Genomic DNA, 12,981 nt, shown 5'->3' with positions numbered 1-12,981 from the left:
GGGTTTATATCTCTACACTGGGAAGGTGAGACGTCGCTAGTGGGGGGGTGGGAGGTGAGATTGTTTTATATCACTATTAAGGTTGGGCGATATGCCAATTTCTTTCAACCGCCCATCGTCTGACAAATATTCGCCGATTAACGATGTATTCATGTCATAAAGGTAAAGTGAGAACAGCTCACTGCAGGTCGCCAAAAAGCCAGATCTACAAGCTCTCAAGGCGCCGCGTCCTGCCTGTTTTTGCAGCTCCGTTCGCTAGGCGTTGAGAGCTTGTAGATCAGTCTGTTTCAGCTGCGCAGCCAGGGTAACTTGCTCCCTTGCCTTCCCGCACCGGTCCGTCGGAGGCTCGGAGCGGAGCAGCGGAGCCCACAAGCTGCTGCGGCCGGGGCTGCTGCTGATCTACAAGCTCTCAAGGCATCGCGTCCTGCCTGTTTTTGCAGTGCCGTTCGCTACGCGTTGAGAGCTTGTAGATCTGTCTATTTTTGCAGCGCTGGTGTCGGGGTTCGTTCACGTTGTGAATAAAAATAACTTAGATTACAGGCGGATATGAAGTTCAATCAGTGGGTTGCAGCACGAGTAGGGGCTACACGCTAAGCTAAGCGCTAAACTAAGCGCTAAGCTAACGAATGATCCCCGAGGCTATACACTAACACTAGTAGACAGTTTTTTTTATTTTCCCCCCCAACTTCACGGGTGAGGTATTGGGATTGTGATGAGACACGAGACAGCAGTGTGCATTCTGTTGTGACTGTATATTATTAAACTGCATGGGTCTGGACTCCGGAGCCTAAACAACATGTAGGCTACATCCTCCCAGCTCCCAGCCTTTACTCTGGCTGGCGGCTGCCGTAAGTGCCGTGCCCCGGTGCCCGATGCTGCTGAGTGCGGGGACTGTGGGAGCATACAATTATAACGGGAGGAGGTGATTTCCACCCGGCCGCTGTTACTACTTTGCTGGGCCAAATTGATTCACATGTTGCTCACACTTTACAGGTTAATTGGGCTAAATCGTCCCGAGAAATCGCCTAATAAAAATATTCGGCGATTGGATTCGTATATTCGCGATTGACGACGTATTCGTATCGTCACCCAACCCTAATCACTATTCTGGGAGGGTGAGATGGCGTTAACAAAACAGTTTGCATGGCTGAAAACCATTCTACTTTTGCACTAATGGAAGTCTGTATCTTTTGTATTTTGGACTGTAGTCTTAAGTCTTAACCACACCAAAGGGTCTCCATTCAACTCCTTGGGTCCAAACGGTTGCAAGGAGTTAACGCTAAAACCGTCTCGATCCCTTTGGTGTGGTTTGGGCCATTGAATAACGTGCAACAAGACATATCACACCGCTACAGCGCTAAAACCGTCTCGACCCTTTGGTGTGTTTAGGGCGTTAGTCTTGTTGTCTATTGTAGTCTCAAATGTTGTGTATTTCTTTACTTGACTCAAGAATTTCTTGCTGTGTCTTTATTGGTAGTATTACAACGACTACGGTGACATCATCAAGGAGACGATGAGTAAGACTCGGCAGATTGACAAGATTCAGTGTGCCAAGACCTTGATCCTCGGTCTGCAACAGGTACACACACACACACACACACACGCACACGCACACACACGCACAGCCTTATACACGTCAGACTGTTTCTAAACAGATAATTGCAACTGTCGTCTTCTCCAGCTGTTTAATGAGATGTTGTCAGAACTGGGTCACACGTTCGACCGGTCCTCCTCTGCGTTCTGCGGGATCAAGGAGCTGGCCCGTCGCTTCTCTCTCACCTTCGGTCTGGACCAGGTCAAAACCAGAGACGCCATCGCCATGCTGCACAAGTGAGTCCTCTGCTCCGCTTGTGCGACACATTTATATTACGCTGCCATATGGCGTTTGTGTTCTAAGCCACTTTGACAGGTTGTGTTGTTGTAATGGAATGGGGGGGATTTAAGACATAAATAACCGTTGTATTATCAGACACGAATGCCGTGTTCTTCACGTCTGGTTTAAGCGGTTATAAATCACCGGTGGCAGCTACTGAGAAGCATGCAAAGCAAAATATGCGAACTATTCAGCGTGACATCCTGGGATTTAGAATTTTCATTCGGTTATCGGGAACATCCTGTTTGGTGTGGTTTGTCAATGTATGCTTTTTTTTTATTACCTTGTCTTCCTCTCTTCTCTCCATCTATCTTTGACTATATATCCCTCTCTCTCTCTCTCTCTCTACCTCTGTCTCCACCTCTCTCTCTCTCTCTCAGGGATGGTATAGAGTTTGCGTTCAAAGAGCCCAGTCCCCAGGGAGACGGGAACACTCCCCTCAACCTAGCGTTTCTCGACATCCTGAGCGAGTTCTCTTCCAAGCTGATGAGACAGGACAAGAGGACGGTGTAAGTCTGACTGACGGGCCGTGAGCCCCTGGTGTCTCTGTGCAACAGGTGTTCCTGACAACTGGCGCTGCTGCAGCGTGATTGGTGGCTTCTCCCCTCCCACAGGAATGTGCACCTGGTTGTATGCTGTGTGTGTGTGTGTGTGTGTGTGAGTGTGTGTGTGTGTGAGTGTGAGTGTGCATGAGTTTGTGGATCTTGTCTTAGCCATTGGTGGAAGAAGTAGTAAAGTAAAATTCCTGTATTCCGCATTTGGCTTGAGTAAAAAATAATAAAATATTGGCATCAAAATATACTTATGAAGGAAGTTTGTAATTTCTTCGAAAATAGCTAATCTAAGATTGTCTTAGTGTAAAAGTGGATAATGTATCTTGCATTAGTAACATTGTACTAGTCAAATTGTCAAATAATTATTATGGAGTAAAAAGTACAATATTTGCCTCTGAGATGTGTTTGCTGCTGACATCCAGTGTTTCTTTTGGCAGCAGATTTTGGTTTTTTTGTCGGTCTCTTGAATAGTTTTCATTTAGTTTTAGTCACCTGGAATGTTTTAGTGTTAGTCTAGTTTTAGTCGACTAAATATCATAAGATCTTAGTCGACTACATCTACAGTTGATTTAGTCGAACAAAATGTGTTTTGGCGGGCCTTGATGCCGTCGTAATGACAGTTTATTTTCCTCGCAGCGCGACGCGTTGTGAGCTTGTAGATCGGCTATTTTCAGCATGCAACTAATTGTAAAAGGACTTGTACTGAATCTCTTGTCCACTAGTCCCTTCCTTTTTTTTATATATATATTTTTTATCCCACAATTTTGTAACCCATTTTTCACCCCTGTGTCAATCATCTAATGTGATCCTGGGCTCTACACACCCTCCACCAACCTAGTCCCCATATACCACTAGTCCCTTCCTAACTATTTTAGTCTTAGTTTTTATTTGTTGACGAAATTGTCAGTATATTTAGTCTTAGTTTGAGTCATCGTAGCTTAGTTTCTTTTATTTAGTTTCCATTTAGTTTCCGTCAGTGGAGAAAGGTAGTCGACGGGACATCTTTCGTCACGGTTTAAGTCGACGAAAACAACGCCGCTGTCACCTCACACACCTGCTCTCTGTCCCTCGTCTCTCTCTCTGTCTCTCTCTGTCTCTCTCTCCACAGTCACATGTACCTGGAGCGCTTCATGACGTTCCAGATGGCGCTGCAGCGGGAGGACTGCTGGCTCCCCCTCATCTCCTACAGGAACTCCCTCCAGGCGGGCGGCGACGACGACACCATGTCCGTCATGAGCGGCTACTCCAGCCGGGGGTCCTCGGTCCGCTCCAAGAAAGCCAAGCCCCCCGTCGTGTCGGCCGGACCCTCGACGGCCAAGAGGAAGCTGCCGGAAGGTTAGAGAGAAACACACACGACGCTTAACCCATTTTTGGGGTGGGGAACCCCCTTTTTGGTGTTCTTTAAACATTATGTTATAATTTATCTATTGGAAAAATAGCAGATCTACAAGCTCATAAAAAAAAACGATAATAGTGACAATAGCCGATCTGAGAGCTTTGCAACACTTCACAATACGACGTGTTATGAGCTAGATCAGCCATTTTTCACAAAGTATAAAAGATCACTTAAATGGTTCATTGAGTTGTTAATAAATATAAAAACTAATATTAAAAACCTTCTCGATGACTTGATTAATCAAAAAAAGTGCACTTTTTTTCATTTCATGTTCAGATTTACAGACGAGAGACATACCGTACAATTATTATTTTTTTCACTTTCTCTCAGAATATTGTGAACTCAGTTCATGGTTCATGGATTGAACTGAACATTAATCCTTAATTAAGATCCTTAATCGCCTAAGCATAGAAAAGGCACAGAATGTACACATTGTGAATTGGCACTGGTCCAGCTTGCGCTGAATGTGTGAGCACCAGCAGTTATTCACTGGCAGTATTTAGCTGTGTGGACATTCTGAAACAAGTCCTGTAACATTAGTAGCGATGGCAGTTCAGCTTGTATGACAACACCGAGACAGCTCTGGGTAAACAGGCCTCTCCTTTTCCTTTAGGCAAACAAAGAGATATGCGGTACAGCTGTGGGCCACCAACACTGTCACCGATAGATCTCCTGTAGCAGTGACTACGTCCAGTTTATGATCCCACCCTCTCAATGGTGGACAATATATTGCCCCGTTATATTATAGCCATTTTGTAAAAGGTATGAAAGACATTGCTGTCACGCGTGGTTGCAAAATGTGTCGTGTGCAGACCGCACCATGAAGTCTTCTTTATACTCTTTTCATGAGACATGATGCAACTCTGTTTTATATACGTAGCCCCCCCCCCCAAAAAAAAAACTCCTTTCCAATTAATTTGTTTATTGAAAAGCGACAAAAAGAAAATCAACCAGGTGCTCGATGGAGATGCAAAAAATAAAAATGTAAAGTAGGGCTGGTGCTTCCAATATCAGTGGGACTGGAATACTAAAGACAAGGCAGCGATCTGAGCACTCAAAAGGTTAAACATGAGGAGAGGGTGGATAAAAGTAGATGTACTTTATTCCAACAGACTCTTCATTAGGGCCCTGGCTTCTTTTAACCTTTTTATAAATAAAATACATTGATTTTTATCCACCCTCTCCTCATCTTTAACCTTTTTGAGTGCTCGGATCACCGCCTTGTCTTTAGTATTTTGTGTATTGTTGGGAATCGGCTCGATACCCTTTTTTTACTTCTAGTGGAGACCTGTCGAATGCCCACACACAGTGGACGTCTCCATCAGCCATGCATTATAGGCCAGGCATGATGTTATGAAAGAGTTGGAGCCCAGATTAACCCAGATGCTGCCGGGAGAGCAGATTAAATAGCAGATGGGAGGAGGAGAAGGGGGCTCACTGTATAGATCTAGATCTATATTTAACTAGTTCTCCACATGTCCAAAGTCATTTATTAGAACATATATTCACATATATTAGAACGGGTAAGGACTAGTGAAGTATAATTCAGTCATAGTTTCTCATTTTTTATTTTGATATGTTTTCAGTTAATTGCCCAGCCCTACTAGTATAACTCTGACAAACAAAGGCCTCGTGGTCAGGAGTCCTCATACTAGGAGAAGTGAGCGAGATGAGTGCTGTGTGACTGTATTACGACTAGGGCTGGTTCCCGAACCTCGGGACCAAGTATGTACCGAACCAAACGTGCCTGGGTACCGGGTACCCATTACAATAATTCAATTTCGGTTCTCTCTATCGGTTCCCACAAACACGCAGTCACACGATATTTCTTTATTTTCTTCCCTTAATAGACGCGCAGGGAACAGAGCTGATCTACAAGCCCACACCGCGTTGCATCAGCGACGCGTTGTGTGCTTGTGGCTTGCAGAGGCGGAGCCATCTCTCTGCATGGAGTTAGTTGTTGTCAGAGTCTGAGACAGTGACACGCGTTTCTTAAACGTCATTTTCGTGAAGTTTATGGGAGGAAACTTTTAAGAGAGGGGACAGGAATCAGCATGGGGACAGGAATCAGCATGTCAGCCGCCTTTGTTTTCAATGATCCCCCCATTAGCACGTCGATCGGAAAACTCGTTCTCACCTATCCGCCGGAGATGCGCTGCCCCTCCCCCCCACACTTCATTAGCGATGCTAATTTGCCCAGTCAATCGTGTGTGTGTGTGTGTGTGTGTTGCTCTCAGATCTCAGACATGCTTTTATTTGTTTGGTAATAAGAGAAAAAGCCTACAACACTAAAAAGGAGGAAAACTTGTATTATACAGAATGGATATTATATTTAAAATAATCACTATATTATCCACAAATGGCTCAATAAAGGAGAGGATGTTATACTATTCATTATAGGCCTACTTCGTCTTACATTGACATTGAGCTTTTTTGTTAAATAAACATTTGATCTCATACCATTTTGGAACCTAAATAGGGAACCGTTAAGAACCGGAATCGCTACCGGATTCGCAAAAATCTAAACGATACCCATCCCTAATTACGACCGTCTTGCAATACCTCAGTTCAATCCTGGACTCCTGGTGACTTGAGTTGGTAGTTCTGTGACTTTGGGTCTGAAATGTAAGTCATTGAAAGTGTATCTCGTGTTTGGTGTTCCAGAGGAGAGCAGTAGCAGCAGCGACGTCTGGCAGCAGAGCATAACGACCCCGGTCATGTTGCCGTCCCCCCACCTCACCTCCACGGCCATGAGGGACCCCAAGCGGGGCAGAGAGGACAGCTACATGGGTGCCGTGTACCCCCCCATCCCCCACGACCAGCCGCAAACGCATCAGCTCCCCCAACACCTACCGCACACGCCTCAGCACCACCAAACACCCATGGACTACAAGTAGGCACCCAAATCATCTTCTCATATGTTAATTCATAAATGCTTTGATTCAGTCTGCTTCGTGTCTTGAGTACACACTTGCGCGACTGTGTGTGTTCAGTGTTTTATGTTTGCAAGAAAGCAAACGGATTAAATAATGTAATTGTAAAGTACTTGGTGCTATTTTGTATAACTGTTTTCATCCCAGACAGGCTCCTCACTAACCTTTTACAGTATACTCATAGACACCCATTCCCAACAAGACATTTAGTTTTGATTTTGATTTTTACATCTTTATCTTGTTAAACTTCACATCAGACTCATTAATTAGTGCCCAGGCGATTGGACCTGATCGGGAGCCAAAATGCACGAGGGCAGGATTGATTTTGAGTTCCTATTTGCACATAAATGCGTTTAGAAATCCTCACGCCTAAAGGCCTGCCAAGTTCTATATGAATAAGGTCAGTGGCTGACCAGTAAATTGACATGAATATTAAACTGGGCCTCTGGCCAGCAGGACATATTTCAACGTCGCATGCATGCTGCATCAGCATGTTAATGGCATTTTAACCGTCTGTGTGGACAAAATATGGCTATTTTAATGCAGTGGTTCTCAAACATTTATGTATACGGCTATTTTCAATGAGCAGAAAAATGGATTGTACTTTTTTTTTTTTTCCTGGAGCACGCTCACGGACCCCAGATCGAGAACCAGTGTCTTAATGTGTCTTTGTGTGTGTGTGTGTGTGTGTGTGTGTGTGTGTGTGTGTGTGTGCGTGCACGTGTGCGTAGTTCCCAGGTCACGTGGATGCTGGCACAGAGACAGCAGGAGGAAGCTCGACAGCAGCAGGAAAGAGCCATGAACTACGCCAAGCTCAGGACAAATCTGCAGCATGCTATGTAAGACGCACACACACGCACGCACACACACACACACACACACACACACACACACTAGCGGTGAAACTGTTCAGTTAGTCCTCAGTTTGGTTAGCATTTCATTTTTTTCTTTTTTCATTGAGGGAGAGTTTGTGACAATACAATTCTGGTTGTTATTGGTCGGGTACAGGCTTTAGTTTAGACATGATATTGGTCCGACTGTCATTAGACCGACAACCTACCTCAAACCCTAACCCTTAACCCATTCTGAACGGGAACCCATTTTGGTGTTGGCATCATGCTATGCTTTAGCTATTGAAAAATAGCAGATCTACAAGCTCATAGCACGCCACTCGGTATTTTTCAATAGCTAAAGCATAACATAATGGGTTAAAGTGTTTTCAATCTCTGCTGTCATGAGTCCAGATGACAGTAGGCTAATCATTATGCTTTTTTTGTTAATCTGACTACTCGTCGAACATACAAACAAGCTCACAATGTGACGCAATCATGCTCGTAGATGAGCTACTGTTGGGGAGAAACACTGTTATGGATTCACTCGCGGGGAGGGGTTTTCGTCAGTGTCACAGACACCGTGCCATTTTGGCAGTAATATATATATATATGTGTGTAAAGTAGTCAAATTGAAAGTGAAGTTGCAAAACCGTGCAAAAAAAGTGTATATTGAACCATGGATTGCGCACCGTTTCGCGCTATATTATGCCTAGCACTGTTCTACCCTCGAACACTCCCACACACACACACACACGCACACACCCCCCTCCCATACACACACACACACACACAAGTCAATTGGTGTAAATGTGTTTTTGTTTGTATGTGTGTGTGCAGTCGCCGTGGCACCGGACTTATGGAGGAAGACGAGGAGCCAATAGTGGAGGATGTGATGATGTCATCGGAGGGTCGCATGGACGATCTGAACGAAGGCATGGACTTTGACACCATGGACATCGACCTGGTGAGCCTCGGCGAGACGCATGCTGTCTGTGCCGTCATTGGTTTATAGAGTTATGCTGTAAACATACTGTCGCTCATTAGAAGGACGGTACAATAACATGAAGGACTTGACAAAATGGAATATATTTAAAAAAAAATGTAAAGGCACCACCAGTGGTGGTAGAAAATAGCAGCTCACTGAATCTTACAAGGTGAAAAAAATAATAATAGTTGGTATTGATTGAACCGTTTTCAAACTGCGTTCTTTCGTTGGGTTAATGTTTAACACCTGTGTCATTCTCTCCCAGCCTCCCTCAAAGAATCGACGTGAAAGGTCCGAGCTGAAGCCAGACTACTTCGACCCTGCTTCCATCATGGATGAATCGGTGAGACTCGTTGTCCTGAAATGCACAATTTGACTTGATGCTTTGGTATAGCCTTACCAGCCTTACCGGTACATGGCACGGTAACTAACCCATTCTGACCCGAGATCAGATTCATACGAGGTTTCCACTGGACACACACTGGTCCGATTAACCCATTCTGACCTGAGATCAGATTCTAAAAATGTCACAGTCGTTCTTCGTTTTTTCAAAAATAGCAGACCTACAAGCTCGTAGCTATGAGCTTGTAGATCTGCTATTTTTCAATAGCTAAAGCATAACATGATGCCAACACCAAAATGGGTTCCCGTTCAGAATGGGCTAAACTAAGTGTGCCTCACGTCCCCATTGACTTACATAGCACGTTAAAACGGGTCTCGAAAGATCTCTTTTAGCACAAATGACCACGCGGATTCTGACGATGTATAAAATGACACAAAGAAAAAACATAGGCCTACATTTCGCCTATTTTTGAATCATTTGCACAACATAATGGAAGGGTGGGTGTGGGACAGTTTTAATTGGTCCATTTGTTCAAGGTTTGTGAAAAGTTGACTCGGTTGCACGACGATACCAAGGATTTGTCACCGACGGTGGTGTTCCGTGTTGTATAGCATAACAGTGACATCACTGTCGAAACCTTGTTATCTTTCACCATTCATTTCACATGTGTTGAGCGGAACAGCTGTAGCCTATTTTGTCACGCTCACGCTAATGAAACACTAAACGGGATTATTTATGTCATGTCAACATTCGAGTACAACTATCAGAAGATGTAACCCAGGTAAAGTAATGCGTCACTCTGCAAGTTTAACTAGTTCTCCACATGTCCAAAGTCATTTCGGAAAAAGACATTTATTTAATCATACTATCCATGTTGATATAATGCCATTTTAAGTCAATGATATAACATGTTGTGATATAATAATATCGTAGCGGGTAGCCTACTTGAATCATTAATTGCAGTCGACTGTCTTCCGTGTTTTGGTACGATGATGCACGACGCTTTCTGTTTTCAGAGGAGCTTAAAGTTACATAAATTCCAAGTGAAATGCTTAGATGCCGGAGTGTTTTGTTTATTTGTTGGTGGTGTGTTAATCTACTGCTGTAGCAATGAGTTTCCCTTGGTATTTGTTGATTTGTTAAGCAATGTTGTTTTTTTTGTTTGTCTCTAGGTCCTCGGGGTGTCCATGTTTTAAGCTAATATTTAGATGCTGGGAGAAGAGGAGAGAAGAGAAGAGGCGCTTTGTATTTAAAGAGAATTTTAGATGCGATAAACAGAAGTGTTTTCTTTTTATCTAAAGGACATTTCTGTCGTATACTCGACATACGTGGACCAACGACTCCCACACTCAGTGTTGCTTGCTCAGAGAGGACTTTGTTTCAGATATTTACTTTTTATAATCTTGGGTAAGCTCTTCCTGTTCAAAAAACAGAGTGACAGGCCACTTCCGAACCGATTTAAAAATCAGACATCCGAAGAAAAGAAAAGCATCCATCATCTTTTTCTTCCTTTTTTTTTTTTTCTTTCTTTTTTTTTTCATTTGTTTCAAATGGGGACAAATTGGTGTTTAACTTAAGAGCCTTTTTTTATGTCTAACCCTTTTTATAATGGTAGTCAGTAACCAGGTGTGACGTAGTAATTTATAAACAGACTGTAGTAGCTTGTACTGTGTTCTAGCCACGTGGATGGACGGCTTTCTGGTTTTATTCATTTCTTTCTGTTATTTTTTTAAAATCCCCTTCCTTTTTCCCTTCGCTTCTTTTTTTTTTTTTGGACCGGGGTCGGGTCCTAATAACCACTGGTGGTTTATATGGTGAAGCCATTATCATCTAAAATGGGTAAAAAAAATATCCCCTCAGTGCTGTGAATTTTGCCCAGAGACCAGTGGATCCACACGGCCTGAAGCTTTACCCCAAAGATTCAGACCTCTCTTCCCCCCCCCCGCTCCCCCTCTCTCTCTTCCTTTCTTTTTCTCTCTCTCTCTCTCTCTCTCTCTCTCTCTCCTCCATTTACCCCTAGAATATATGTATGTCCTGGTTAGTGCCACTGTGTGGACTGTTGAGGAAAAGAGGAAAAAATGACAACAAAAAAGCCGCAGCACGTTTCGAAGAAAATCTAATTTCTTCCTTGGAAATCCAGCATATTGATATGTGGAACTGGGTTAGCTCTCCATTTTAAATAACAATGATACGAAAAAGGTTATATATATATATATAAATATATGAATCGGTGCTGATTTTATAAATGTGCTTTTTGGTTTTCTTATTTTCTTATTTTCAACCTGCAGTCACAACGTTTGAGAAATGTGTAAGTAGACTTTAAAAAAACACACAACAATTGAAAGCATGTGAAAGCCATGCGTGAAAGGAAGATTTTTAAATTTGTATTTTTATGGTTTTTTCTTTGTCTTGATAATGTCCTGGGGTTTCTACCTTTTTTCCTACGTGTAAATTAGTTTGGTAAGACTAATGAAATGACTTGTGAAAAATCAGCTTTAAAGCAAAACAAACAGTCCTGTCACTATAATAATGCTTAAAAATCCACAATGTTTAAAAGAGGACAAGCTAGTTATTCAAACCCTACTGAAGGTGAGAAGGTATTCAGAAAGCTCTGGCAGCTAGATAAAAAGAAAAAGAAGAAAAAAGAAAAAAAAAAGCTTAGATTTTGACATGTCCATGTCACATACACAAATATTTTAATGGTATCCTGATTTGTCTACTTTGGGGTATTTTTGCTTTGTGTTTCATTCCATGCCCAAGCCTTAAACATGCTTGTGAAAGGTCATCTTCTCTTACAGTAAATCTTCCATGTCAGAGGATCAGTCATGTTTAATGGTTGGTTGATTGGCTTCTTAGGACATGAGACACGAGGTGGTCGGATGTAATGTGATAAAAGTAGATGAACAGCCTGTGTGTGTTTTTGCCTAATTATTTTATGTAAGTAAAACAAATTCTTTTACGGAGAAAGTACTGTTTATTGTTTGTTATTACTTTACTTACCACTACATTGGTATAAATTCGTATTAGATCATGTATATATATATACAAAAACTTTGAGCTTTATTTTCTTTTTCCTTTTGTTTTTTCCTTCCCTTTTTTTTGGCCATGTCAGATTTTTTTTCTCCTCTGCACTCTACCCATTCTGAGTTGTCTTTCTCCATCTGTCACTCTTTCTGATTTGTACTTGTCTGGAGACAGTAACTTTTGAATAAAAATCAACACATTTCATCTGCGTAACTATTTCCTGGTGCTGATTAGAACAGGCTCAATTTAGAGAATTTGTGACCTTTGCTAAAAGTTAGTTTAAGTTTTGCTTAACCTCTTTTAGCGATAATGATACTTGGGTTAGGGTTAACCCTAACTAACAATGAAAAAAAAAAATCTAACAGTAACCGCTCAACGCTTCAAGATGCAATGAGTTGTGAGCTTGTAGATTGTCTATATTCGTTCGCTATTTTGTTGTTTTCATTTTGAGGCACTTGACTACTTTTCTCTCCTTTTTTAATCGTTTGTGATGACATGCCCAAAATTGTGAGCCAGGTTGAAAGTGAAAGTCAAAGTGGCTAAATGGAGCAGCCAACACACTCTTGAGAAGCTTGTGTTAACTAAAATCCAGTCCTCTAAATGTAATTATTGTTAATGTGCTTATTTAAGGTATTTGAGGAGAAAACTCAGTGACCCATAGAGCTACATTAGTTTTGTCTGGTTTGATTTAACTTTCTATTCCATTCTTTGTCAGTAGAGGGCATTCAAGTCTAAGACTGTCCTGCATATTGCCAATCTCAGAACTGCTGGATAAAACCAGTCACTCGAACTGACGGTAGTGATGTATGCATTCTCATTCTTCGGTCTGAAGAAGAAGAAAAAAAGCTAATGGAATATGTAACCTTAAGCAGCCCAGTGTGTTAATAGCTTGTACCTGGGCTGTGGGAAAACGTATTTTAAATGAGACTTTACTGTCAAAGGGCTCCATTTCATAGAGTAATCCGTGTCCGCGCAGACAAAGAGGGCCATGGTTTCTGTAATGATAAAAGTGAGGACATGTGGCCACAGATGAAAGGATG

At 42.4% G+C, this 12,981-nt stretch overlaps 1 protein-coding gene across 1 annotated transcript in view; it reads left to right on the top strand.

The window, feature by feature from the left end:
• The window catches only part of stag2b (STAG2 cohesin complex component b), a 37,891-nt gene extending 25,746 nt beyond the window's left edge, over positions 1–12,145 (top strand). Inside the window, exons 26-34 of the mRNA XM_083786107.1 lie at positions 1,478–1,579; positions 1,682–1,830; positions 2,254–2,382; positions 3,536–3,762; positions 6,488–6,716; positions 7,488–7,595; positions 8,427–8,553; positions 8,840–8,917; positions 10,090–12,145. Of these exons, the coding sequence (XP_083642233.1) occupies positions 1,478–1,579; positions 1,682–1,830; positions 2,254–2,382; positions 3,536–3,762; positions 6,488–6,716; positions 7,488–7,595; positions 8,427–8,553; positions 8,840–8,917; positions 10,090–10,113 (1,173 nt within the window). The 3' untranslated portion in view covers positions 10,114–12,145. The remainder of the gene's footprint in view (positions 1–1,477; positions 1,580–1,681; positions 1,831–2,253; positions 2,383–3,535; positions 3,763–6,487; positions 6,717–7,487; positions 7,596–8,426; positions 8,554–8,839; positions 8,918–10,089) is intronic.
• Positions 12,146–12,981: the final 836 nt, after the last annotated feature.

This window comes from Protomyctophum parallelum, assembly GCF_964188405.1.
Source record: "Protomyctophum parallelum genome assembly, chromosome: 16".
NCBI classification, from domain to species: domain Eukaryota; kingdom Metazoa; phylum Chordata; class Actinopteri; order Myctophiformes; family Myctophidae; genus Protomyctophum; species Protomyctophum parallelum.
This window is presented reverse-complemented; position numbering and strand designations above follow the sequence as displayed.